General features: G+C 36.4%; 1 protein-coding gene across 1 annotated transcript; it reads left to right on the top strand.

Annotated features, from left to right (window-relative positions):
• Positions 1–4,244: 4,244 nt before the first annotated feature.
• On the top strand, positions 4,245–10,695 carry dthd1 (death domain containing 1). Its single transcript, XM_052129178.1, has 9 exons — positions 4,245–4,684; positions 6,264–6,603; positions 6,799–6,978; positions 7,292–7,512; positions 7,622–7,777; positions 7,873–8,159; positions 9,216–9,514; positions 10,212–10,269; positions 10,382–10,695. The coding sequence occupies exons 1-9, from the start codon at positions 4,245–4,247 to the stop codon at positions 10,693–10,695; spliced, it is 2,295 nt and encodes a 764-aa protein (XP_051985138.1).
• The last annotated feature ends 2,690 nt before the right edge of the window (positions 10,696–13,385 follow it).

Raw genomic sequence — 13,385 nt, 5'->3', positions numbered from 1 at the left:
ACCAGGCTCTCGTCCTCCTGCTTTCAGGCTACACTGAATGCACAAAATGAATGACAGGCAAAAAGTACCTCAAATTCTTCTGATTAACCAAATTTATTAAATAAGTGGGATTGAAAATCCAATGTTAAAGACTCATTGGATGATATCACTGTTAGATTCAGTCATATGATCAGATAATGTCTCAGAAAACAGTGATAAAAGAACAGTCAGTAACTTCAAAAGGACCAGTTTAAGGACCTTTATTACTTAAAATAGTATTTTGCCATCCTTTTGCTACTATCATGCTGTAATGATACAATAGAGATTAGGTATGAACCCAGGTGCAGGAGCTTTATTCAAAGAGTGCTGGACAACTGGGCAAACAGGATATGGTCTTTAGAATAGTTCATAGGTTTAGCATAGGCATGTCCACAGGAGATTCTCAAAAGTCAACTCAGCATTCATCCATAACAGCCGTTAAGGTAATTCTAGGAACCAGTGGGTGAAGACAAACCAAAACTCATGACAGGTAAGTATTCATTGGCTAGTATCGTTAACATCTCATTGGTCTAGAACAGAAGTCCGGACAGGTAAACATCACTGGTAAGCATCAAATTTCTTCAGAAGTAGGGATAACAAATCTCAAATGAGAAATTAAACTCAAACAGAAATGCATACTCAGGCTAGGTATAAACTCAGTCCCTTTTCTCACAACTGAAATGGAGAACTGAACATAATCGGTTTCTCAATGCAGTAGGAATAAACGTAGTAGTTCAAAAATATAACTTTGAAGTAGCTGAGTGAATATTCTAGGAAATCGAGAAATAACAGTCAGGAATCAAACAAGGAAAGTCTCTTTTTTCAATATAAACAGCACTTATAACACTTATCTGAAGTCCAATATGAGACACAAATAACATCCAGGAAAACATAAGATGACGAGTCCTTCCATGAGTGCTCAGAGAGTAAGAATTACAACATTCAAGGACAGACAAATATTGATTGTCACTACAGTGTTTTTAAAGCACACCAAATGCTATACTAACGAGCATCTGGTGTGACTCTTTAATGGTCCGGGATGTGCGAGCAAGCAAATGACACACCCTGCAAAGACTATTGTACAGGAGTGTTGGGAACATAGTAAATCATATTTTATGAGGTTTGGATAGATTGTGAATGCAAAAACAAGGAAAAAAGGTTTGCATAGTATACAATATTGTACTATTGTCCTATAGTGCCTTACAGCATATTCCTTAAACACCAATATTCAACAAAGTTTTAAAAGCAATTTCAAGCACTCAATTGCATAACCTAATTTAATGTTTAGTTTATATTATGACATATAAGAGGGTGTTACAAGTAGGCATATACACAGTATATCTTTGCATGTTGTTAGTGGAAAAACATTTGTGTGAGTGTATATGACAAGTGCATTTGTTTGACAAGTGCGTGTACAGGCATGTTCCATATTAGATAAACCCTTGTTACTTATTTTATCTGGCAGTTAATTTTGAGTTATGAAGCACAATAACAATGACATAAAAAATAGTGAGACATAGGGTCAGAAAATATTGTTTATTTTTTTTTTTTTTACTATGGGGCAATAGTAGCCCCTTGGATCTTATTTTTAGGGGGCTTTTACATATATACAAAGTCCAAATTAATTTATCAAGGCTGTTAACAATAAATGTAATTTAGAATCAAATCACACTGTATATATAAAAAATGTGCATGATGCTTAGAATAAATTATAATACAATTTATCAAATGTTAAGAGTAATTCATTTTGGGGGAAATGTTGTCACTACATGTTGGGGGCATTTTTGTCACATTCAGAATCAGAATGAGCTTTATTGCCAAGTGTTTTCAAGTACACAAGTGCACACAGAGTATTACAGTGAGACACAGAATATAAAACAAGGTAAGAGTCTAAATAGACATACAATTAATAGGACATATAACAGAATGCCGTATGTACATGTGCAAGTGGCAATATATGTGCAAGGTAGGGGTATGTACAGTTATTGAATTAAATATGTGAATTTACATATGTACATGAGATATGTATTTACATTATTGCCCTATGGGGGAGCCCTGAGGCAGTTTAATTGTTCATGTGGAAAATGGCCTGAGAGTAAAAACTGTACTTGTGCCTGGATGTCCTGGCGCTGAGCACTGGCCAGAGAGCAACAGCTCAAAGAGGGAGTGGTCAGGGTGTGTGGGGTCCAAAGTGATTCTACCTGCACATTTCCTCACTCTGGAGATGTACAGGTCTTGGAGGGTGGGTAGGGAGGCACCAATAATCCTCTCAGCAGTCCTGACTGTCTTTTGTAGTTTCCTTCTGTCTGATTTGGTGGCTGAACCAAACCAGACAGTTATAGATGTACACAGGACAGACTTGAGTAGAATTGTATCAGCAGTGCCTGTAGTAGGTTGAACTTCATCAGCTGGCAAAGGAAGTACAACCTCTGCTGAGCCTTTTTCACAATGGAGTCTGTGTTGGTGTCCCACTTCAGGTCCTGAGAGATGGTAGAGTCGAGGAACCTGAATGACTCCACTGCTGCCACAGTGCTGTTCAGAATGGTGGGGGTCGTGTTCATCTCAAGGTTGTCGTGATCGCAACAGACAGCCAGCTGTTCAACCTCCTGTCTGTATGCAGACTCGTCGCCATCACGGATGAGTCCAACAATCGTGGAGTCATCTGCAAACTTGAGGAGCTTGACAGTGCGGTCCTTTGCAGTGCAGTCATTCGTATACAGGGAGGGGAGCTGTGGAGAGAGAGTAATAGTGTATAATAATATACTTTATGCATGTATACACGCATAATATTATACAATACAAAGCATTTATATTCTAGCCCTATCTGTTACAATAGTGTTTGCATATGTGCTTTACACATAACATTTTAAAGTTGGAAACTGAATATCTGACCAGGATGGCCATTCACACATAAACACATTACTCTTCTTTAGAGTCCACCATTACTAAGGGGAGCTTTTGTGTCAAGTCATACCTTCTAATTGCCATGACAACACTTCTTTACAGGCCTGTGGTAGTAAAACCTGGTGGGCTTGTACAACGAAAACAGCTTAAAACATCACTACAGGAAGGAGAGACAGAAAAAAAGGAGCATACTATTTTTCTTCCTGTAATAATCAAATCCTCAGTTTGTGGTCCTAGACTCTTTAAGAACACACTTAAAAGTATGGTAGAGGCAGCTGTCCAGGTAACATTCTCCCAAGAGAATGACCTATTAAACATCTTACAAGCAACAGCTCAGGAACTGCAGGGAGTTTTACAACCAGGGGAAACAAGAGGAGAAACCGGACCTAACCGAGAGCTCCCTAATGGGCCTGGAGATTCAGCTGGGCTCCTTCCAAGGCTTTTCCAGGTTCTTAAGGAGTTTAGTGTTCTTCACACTCAACAAGTATGCGTGCTGAGAGAGGTACTTTGCGGTACAGCGAACACACTAACAGAGCATAGAATGTACTGTAATTTGGCAAGCAATCTCCCAGACAGAGCGTCTAAGGAGCAAACAGCTGATGTGGGTAAGTGTTTTATGAGAAGGTTGGGTTTTTGTGATGGAGTTGTAGGAAAGTTTCCAAACCCCCTCTTGGTCTCTCACTTTGTCTCTCAGAGTCAGCCAAGCTTTACTGGCATGATTGTTCAACATTTTCAAAGAAAATATGGATACTGGATACACATTGAAAAAGGACAACAGCTTAAAGGGTTTGGTCACCCAAAAATGACCATTATGTCTTTATGCAGTTCCAAACCTGAGACTTTCGTCTATGGAACCCTAATGGAGACGTTAGGCAGAATGTTAGCCTCAGTCACCATTGACTTTTATTGTATGGATAAAACATTGGTGAGTCTCTAACATTGTGCCTGACATCTCTTTTTGTGTTTCACAGAAGAAAGAAAGTCTTACAGGTTTGGAACGACATTATGGTGAATGACAGAAATATTATTTTTGGGTGAACTATTCCTTAAGGTTATAAAAGGTTAATTTAAGGTTATTAAAATGGCAAAATAGAATACATTTGTTAGTATGCACACTCACCAGGCTTGTCTTAGAATTATTATAGGGTACACTAGAATAATAGTATTTTGTGATTTTAGATGCTTCCTATGGATCCCGTTTTTTCCAAGACCATTTGACTGATGTCATACTTAATATACTGGAAGATGTCCACATTATTGTAAACCAGGTCTGTGTAATGAGCAGGAGGCTCGACACTGGCATTGCTTTTGTTAATGAAGTCATGGGAGGGAGCCTACCCACTCAAAGCAGAGTTGAACGAAATGGACAGCTGGATCCTATCAGTATTGGACCATTGGATACAACAGACCAGATAAAAACAGGAGCATTTGATATCAGCGCTCCCCAGTGCCAAAGCACAGACCAGCATTTGCATCTTGTAAAAGTGCATTCTTCAGATTTTCCAACTGGTCCTACATCAGATCCAATGAAGCACTGCACTGTGTGTATGTATGACAGACAAATCACAGAAGAAACAAGCGACGTGAAATTGCATTCTGTACATCAGGAAGAAACAGAAGAAGACTCAATGTATGAAGTTATAGTGTCTGACTGCAAAGAGTGCCTGAGCCTCAATGGTGAAGTAAAGGAAGTAAAAGGAGAGGGGAAAGAGAAAAGCAGGGACGAGAGTGAAAAACTTAAGCATGGATTGGTCACTGTTGGGTAAGTCTATTTATGGGGCAGGTGTGATGTAACAATATTTCCAGTGGACAGTGCTGTTGATAAGTCCAACAGCTTTCTCTTTCTCTTTGAGGAGAATTGTGTAAACAAGAAAACATTGTACAAACCATATATTATTCCACATTATAAAAAAGGGTGTTTCTTCAACCTAATTTTTGAAAAACTTTATTAGGGGCAATACATTTTGGTGTGGTGGAAATACAGAAAGTTGTCATTTAGTAAATATTGAAATTGTATGTTATGTGTTATGCTTTTATGGTTTTATGGTTTATATTTCATTTTGTTTAAATTATTGTATTGTAATTATTTATTTGTAATTTTATAATGGATTTCTATAGTTTAATATTGAAAGTCTGGGTCTGCGACAAGGCTAAAACAATAAAATCTATACATAAATGGCTAAAATAAAAATATTATAAAAAATAAATGGAGGCATACTAGTACAGTTTAAATTTGACCTGAACGGTTGAAATTTGTATAAAAAAAATCAACCCTTGAGACATGAAATTGCCCAAATGTTGAAGAAACAGCCTACTATTTATAGTGATTTGTCCTTTGAAAATCCCTCCGATTTATAGTCTTAAAGGGATAGTTCACCAAAAATAAAATTCTCTTTATCATTTACTCACCCTCATGCATCCCAGATGTGTGTGACTTCTTTCTTCAGCAGAACAAAAAATGAAGATTTTAGAAGATTATCTCAGCTTTGTATGTTTATGCAATGCAAGTGAATGGTGATCAGACATCTGTAGCTCCAAAAATCACATAAAGCAAACATAAAAGTAATCCATATGTGGTTAAATCAATATTTTCAGATGCAATATAATAGATGTGGGTGAGAAACAGATCAAAATGTATGTCCTTTTTTACTCTAAATCTCCACTTTCACTTTTACATCTGAAAGTGGATGTGGAGATTTAGAATAAAAAAGACTTAAATATTGTTCTGTTTCTCACACAGAAACACTATCCCTTTAAGACCCAGATATACTTTGTTCCTGAGCATTCAGTATCGGCTTGCGCACGGTCACTTTTCAAAGTGAACACTACCAGGGGCGTTTCTAGCTAAAAGTTGTATAAGTGGCCACTTAGGGCCTCCAAGCCACCAGGGGGCTCTGCAAAGCAAGGTTATTTTTTTTTATTAAACACTAAAAGCTGCGAGTCAGTCTCAGGTAGCTGTTATGGCTCAATTAGCAGTTATAGGGGGCCCTCTTTTGGCCCGAGAGGGAAGGGAAAATTAACTGTAAGGAGAGAGTTGTAGCTAGATGTGAAAGGCACAAGCGTGCTTAAAGGTTCTTCGTCATCGTGAAGCACTCCTACAAGTAAGGCTCCAAGTAGGATTTTGCATGGGGCCCTTATATGCTCAGAAACAGCCCTGCCCACTTCAACTGCATTGTGATACTCTAAGCGATCCGCAACGAGGACATCTATAGTATACTTTGGCCTTTAATGTCTGGGAATCTGACCCTAAAAAAGAACAATCTAATAAAACCACATAATCAGCGTTTCAGATCATTTATATTTACATAATTTCTTAACAATGGTTGTATTTTTGGTGACAGACTTGCAGACCAGTCAGGAGGAGCCAGTTTTGCAGAATCTGAGAGTCCCAGAGTCTGCTACATAACTGCCCCATGTGAGGTTGCAAATGTCATGACATGTGAGGTAGTTGATGGCCTAAGTTCTCTCATGGTATCAGGATCAGAGGAGCTGGTCAGCAGTGTTCTCCGCATTTCAAACTTCAGCCACATCAAATGTCCCTTCCCACTCAGCATAGCAGTGCCGTTCCGAGCGAGTTACCGTGGGAACTATAGAGAGATTACAGTGAAAGTGTTGGATCTGGAACAAAGAGTTAGCTATGTTACTCCAACATGTACCAAAGGTTTCTATGGAGGACAAAGGGTCTGTAACAAAATTATAATTTTTTTTTTTAATAATTTGTGTAATTTCTGTTACTTAAAGCCTATCACAGAGTTTATCATAGATTGTTCCAATGTAACATGGTTAATGTCCTTTATAATTATTATAAGCTTATATATGATATGGATATGCTTATGTTTAGGAAGTATAATGGCACTGTATGTGTCTTCCTTAAAGGGATCATTTGCAGTAGTGCGGGTGTATTCTCTGGGTGTGTTCGCGGTTCTGTCCCGTTTGAGGACGGAGAGTTTTACTGTACCAAAGGCTGGACTGTCTCTCAAACTCAGTGTGGACTCCAGGATATGCCTCGACTACTTGCCTGGTTCCTTCGCTGTACCAATTGTTGCTCAAGTAATGGTACGTTCAGGTTTTCTTGTCACTCAGGGTAATGTATCACAGCAGTCTGTTGTTCCTATTTTATTATTTATTTAAAGCAAACCAGAAGAAAATGTGTCTTGAGAACTTTCTCTCTGCTTCAGGGAGAAATCATAAAAAAAATTATACAATAAAAATAAAAAATAAATGTTTTACACGCACATAGAAGAACTTTAACACATTTGAGCCCAAGTGTCCCATCAAAATAATGAACTGCTCACTGAGACATGACAGACATATTTTGTACATTTAAACTGCTTTTAAATCAAAGTGGCCTTTCTTTTTGTCACATTAGGTTCAGCCAGTGGACGCTGCTATTTTATCCTCTCTTAAATCCAAAAATGATTCCTACCATGCTGCTCTCACATCAACTCCCTTACTGTACCTAAGCCACCCCTCAAAACTTAAACTCAGACGACCTTTCACGCTTATCTTGCCATGTCCTTCTATCTCGAGACGAGACGATACTGACAGACCCATTCCAGCACCAGGCCATCTTTCATCCCAGCAGATTAGGTAAATAATTTTACATTCTAAATTGTGAGGAAATCAGGTTTACTGTATATCGGTGCTAACAATTGCATTGAAATTAATAAATAAATAAATGTATTTCTCTCCAACACAGGGTTGATAGTGCCTCAGTTAAGTCTCCAAAAGACTGTAAAGAGCAGCTTGCTCCACTGGTCTGGACAGAGAACCATTGGGAAGTTTTAGATAAAGTCATTGTAAGGAACCTACAGAATGGTCTGGTCTCTTTTGAACTTTCCGAGAGCTATGAAAGGTGCTGATCAAAACAAATCTTTGGTAGCATGATATGAAAATGCCCCTTTGAACTGTCTCTTTGAACTTCCTCTCCTTCTTCACATGCCTCTTCAGGTTAATAGTCCTTCGCTTTCAATCCTCTGTAAAATCTTCCTACCTGACTTCTTTCGTTGAAGAGCTGGAAGAAGCTGTAAAGATCTTCTCAGTCACCACTGTACTCCATCATGAGCGTCTGGACCCCAAAAGTGTGGTTGTGGCCACACTGACAAGCACAGATCTTACCTGGGAGCTCTCTGAACTCCAGGCCCTGGATTACTGTGGACCTCCAGAGCCTTCGTCAAAAATCTCCATGAGGGAGGGACAACAGCTGCTGCTCAGGTTCAGTGGGAACATAACCTGCAGTACTACGTTGAGCAAATCTTGTACTTTCATTTTTTATATTATATATTATATTATAATATATTAGATTAGATTATTCTTTCATAACTCATGCACATTCCTTACTTTGGCTGAATATCTGTTTTATAATAATACTAATGTATGATTAGAATATTTATTCTAAAATAGATAGTCATCAATGCTGACATTGACTTTTCACTATTTTTGATGCTTTAGAATTTTCTGTATGTAGAAATCTTCATTATTTATTCATGTAGCTGGTGGTTGTAAAGAAACAAAACAGAATACAAAAATATATTTTTGGGGTTATACTCTGACGGCTGTTGAAAAAAAAAAGAAGAAAATAAAACCAGTGGTCAATGGGGCCATATATGAAAAAGGGGTGAAACGTAAATTAAATACAAAATTTAAATATGGTTCAATGAAATACGGTTAAAAAATACAGTAGTGGCTAATGTCAAAAGAATACACAAACAGGGTATTAGCCTACCCATATGCTTCAGCATACATTACCTTAAAACCTGCTACATCATTCACAGCAGTTTATATATTTAACACATGCTTAAATCATGTAAAGCATTTTATGCATTTTTAACCAGGCTTTAAGTACATATACAACAGTTTAAACAATAAAATTATCTTTACACATGTTTTCACATATAGCACGTATTACACTTACTCACTAAACTGGAAAACACTCTGGGCTTCAAATCACCAAATAAGATATGATTCATTCCATATTTACAAACCCAATCCTCATATGTGTGGAAAACATGGTCAAACTCCACACATGCAATCCATGAGTATCCCTTAAAAATAACCCATAACAAACACTACATTTTAACATACAACTCTTCTGAACACATATTTAATGCAATTTAACAACATTTTGTGTAGAATTGGATATTTACCCAAAGAATTATCAACCGATGAACAAAACCGGGAGCTCTTTTACACAACATATGTTCTCACGTCTCTAACACAAGAGAATGCCTAAAAGCAAAACTCAGGTTCTTAAAGAAGCCATGTCCAATTTATGACTAGATTTTAAATTCCACTTGGCTACATTCACTGTGTGTATGTACTTGTTTCTTGTATACTTCTACTTGTGGTCATAGGTAATCAGGGGACAGATTCTCACATAATCACATTTCACAACCAAAGAAGGAACCGGCTCTATTTGAGATTAAAAGAAGTGGACCCCTTTGGCAATTACAGCTCTCCTCACTACAAAGGTGTTGCCAGTTTATTCAGGGTCACCAAAGGTCACTTGGTCTGGAATGGTGACACAGTGGCCCTGTCTAAAGACTGTCCTCTAGAAGAGCCTGTCTGTAGGCTTCCACTCACTTTGCCCAAGGTAAACTATAGACTTAACAAGTCTTTAAAGTGTAGAATACTTTAAATCCAGAAATTAACTGTACCTCAAAGGAACAGTTCACCCAAAATTATCTCATTATTTCCTCACCTTTGATGTATGAACTGTTCTGCAGAAAACAAATTAAGATTTTTAGGAGAATATCGCAGATCTGTTGGCAGCATAAAAATAATCCATAAGACTCCAGTGGTTAAATCTATATCTTCAGAAGTGATATGATAGTTGTGGGTGATAAACTGATCAACATTCATGTTCCTTTTTTACTATAAATTTTCCTCCCTGTCCAGTAGTTGGTGATATGCATAAAAAATATGAATCACCAAAGTGAAAGTGGAGATTGATAGTAAAAAATAAGATAAATATTGATCTGTTTTTCTCCTACACTTATTATATCACTAATGAAGATATGGATGTAACTTATGGGTTACTATTGGTACCCATTCTCATTGTGAGGACCTACAGAGCTGAAATATTCTTTGTGTTCAGCAGAAGAAAAAAGTTATACACATCAGAGATGGCATGAGGTTGAGTTAAAGATCAATTGAGAAGTTAACGTTTAACGTGCACTTAAGGAAATTGGAGTGCCTTATCATACATCATTGCATAAGTGACACATTTACACAGGAATTATATTTTTAGTGGGTTTATGAAAGTTGATTTTTGCTTGTTTTCTATTTAGAGTGCCAGGACCATCTTTCGACCTGTAAGTGCATATATATTGCGGCACAGTGAACCAGGTGTGTAAAAATTATACACACACACACACATTGATGTGGCTATACTTATGAGGACTTTCCATAGACATAATGATTTTTATACTGTATGAACTATAGATTATATAGTTCTAAGTTAGTAGTGAAAGTGTTTGTTTTCCAGATCCTCTCTCAGATGAGCTGTTATCATGGCTCTGTGATGAGCTCACTGAGGACGATGCAGCACTTCTCGCCATGTCTCTCCGTCTTCGCCGCTCCGCTGTACAGATCGCCCGCCTCCGCGCACCATACAGCCTCTCTCAACAAGCTTTTCACATTCTGACAGCTTGGAAAAGGGGCCTTCCTTCCACCTCTTCAAAATGCTCCATGCTGGCAAACTGCTTGACTCGCTCTGGAAGGCCTGATCTTGCTAGAGAGCTGTTGCTCAGGGAGGCTGCAGATAAAAAATAGAGGAAAAACACAGGAGAAACATGGAAACCAGTCAACTAGGAGGGACCTATAACAGTAAACACTTCTTAATTACATTACGCAAGGGGAGTGGTGGGTGGGGATTGATTTGTTGTACTAAATTGATAATAAAAAATATATATTTGGTAATTATGGTTGTTATTGCTATAAGAACTGTTCTTGTATATCATGTTCTTCTTGAATTAAACACATAACAGTGTAAAAAGTTTGCATCCTTGCCACAAACACTGCAGGAAAAGAAATTACACATGTTGGAATACAAATACTGGTCACGTAAAAGTTAGAAAATGCATTAATGATTTGTACCTGATGATAAAAATACCAGGCCCTTTTATGTATTTGTGTTTGTGTGTGTGGGTGGGTGGGGACTTATTAACTAAAGCCTAACCCTAACCATCATTAGGTCTGGGAAAGAGGGAGCCCACAAATTTGGCTCTTTCAATTTTAGTGGCCGCCCTGAATAAATGTCAGACCAATGCAAATCAGGTCCAAATATTAAATCTACTTAACTGTAATCTAACATTTTAGATATATTCAACAGAGCTGTATAAATGGAAGTGACCAGCAGATGGGGCTGACATAACAATGAAAAAGAATCTTTCAACAACAACAACAAAGTATCGTGCACTTAAAACTCGTAAATATGCACTCGTCCAGTCTTTATGAGCTATTTTGTCTGCTGCTTAAATGCTATATGTGGGTTATTAATGTAGCCTGCCTCAAACCAGGGGCATTTCTATGATTTAAAAACATCAGGGGCTAAGGAAATGCTAAGTGTATATAATAGTTATATAATATATAGCTATTATTATAAGCCAAATAAACATGCAAACCAAAACAAATACAAAGATGTTCAAAATAATAAAAGTAAAAGACATATTTCTTATTTTATTTTCGTCTCAAGTCAAATAGTGTACCTTTTTATGAGGAATTTAATTACTGAAGGCACCGTGGTCACAGCAAAGCAAACCTATCGTTTTGCATCAGAGTTGAAAGTAGGAACCTTTCCATTTTGTGAAAATATTTTATGTTATTCAGGGGAAGACAAAGAAAGTAGCACATAGGAAGTGATGCAGGTGTAGTTTCTCTGCAAAGTCAGATCCACATGGTTGCTGCTGATGCTCAATTCTCAACACCTCAGTTTGGTTTAGTTTTTTATTATTTTTTTTATTATTTATTGAATTACATAATGATCATTTATATTTAAAAATGATACAATATACTCATTGTATGAGGTAAAATATGCATATGCAAAATAGATAGTCACATGGACAAAGCATGGTGATTACACACAGTGCAAATACAGAAAACACAAGATTCCATGGAAAAATAGTTCTGCTTTCTATTTTTAGAGATATTTCTTAATTTAGGGGATAGTGTATAATCCTATTTTTATGCATTTCAGAATACATCATTGCAAAACAAAAATTCAGTGCTGGTAGCAAGACTACTTTTAGAAGCCGTTGACTTTGGGATTGCCATTTTTACTCTTTTATTGTGTACATAGTGTAGCAATAATATGAAAATATGAGATACAAAGCATCTATTAAGTATTCACATGACCTCACTAGTTGAAGTTTCTTAAAATGACTTGTACCACACTGAAAAAAATGACTAGTAAGATTTACTTCCTTTTTTTTGTTGTTGTTGCAAGTTTGCACATAGTTTTTCAAAGAAAATCTTAATAGTATAAAACTAAAATCTACTTAACTTGTTGGTTAATTGATTAAAGGGAGTACATTTAACTTAAACATAATCTCAGTAACTTTGTCATCATGGTCAAGTAAACACCTTATAGAAACATAATGCATTTTGAAGTTTTCTTATTAACATCTTTTTATCATGTACTACTTGACACACATAAGCCTCCAGCAGGCAAAAATAATGCATGCTATTGTGTCTGAGACATCATCACTCTGCATTGAATTCAAATGAATTGTTGCTGATGCAGACCTCAACACATGGTGACAATCAACAGATCATTTATTTATTTTTTTTTTTTATCACAAACAGGTAGTTTTGAGTAGAAAATGAACTTAAGGCTGCACAAAACAAGAAGTTAACAAATGTAACAAAAAAATGTATAGTTAAAATGCTGTAAATAAACTTGTAAACCATGAACCCATGCAAGCTGATTAATTATTTAAGCTAATTGCATGCTGTAAACACTAGCTTTGAAAAGATTAATACAATTTACTTATTTTATTTGCCAGTGACATTTAATAAAATTTGCAAATACAAATTAAAAAGATAAGGAGTAATACATGAGGACACATTGTAAAAATAAAAAACTGAAATAAATAATATTTACTTATAAGCTAGAGCGTTAATTTTTACATCTTTGTATGTAGAATTTACACTTAAACTAAACTATTCAATGTAGAAAATACTTATACACCATAATGCTATATACACCACAAATATATTTTTCCAGTGCACGGTACAATATATGTTAATATCATGATATTCTGATACAGTATACCATGGTATTTTTCATAATCTAATCATCTGGATGGAATCTGGAATCTTTTTACTTCTATATGGATTTAAGATATTATGTGAAATCAAACTAATATATACATTTATTTATTTATTGTCAAAATGCCAGTTACTAATGTAAAATTTAGTTAAAATAGGAAGGGTATTTGACCACCTTTATATTACCCAATGAA

The sequence above is a fragment of the Xyrauchen texanus genome, chromosome 1, assembly GCF_025860055.1.
Source record: "Xyrauchen texanus isolate HMW12.3.18 chromosome 1, RBS_HiC_50CHRs, whole genome shotgun sequence".
Taxonomy (NCBI): Eukaryota; Metazoa; Chordata; class Actinopteri; order Cypriniformes; family Catostomidae; genus Xyrauchen; species Xyrauchen texanus.
This window is presented reverse-complemented; position numbering and strand designations above follow the sequence as displayed.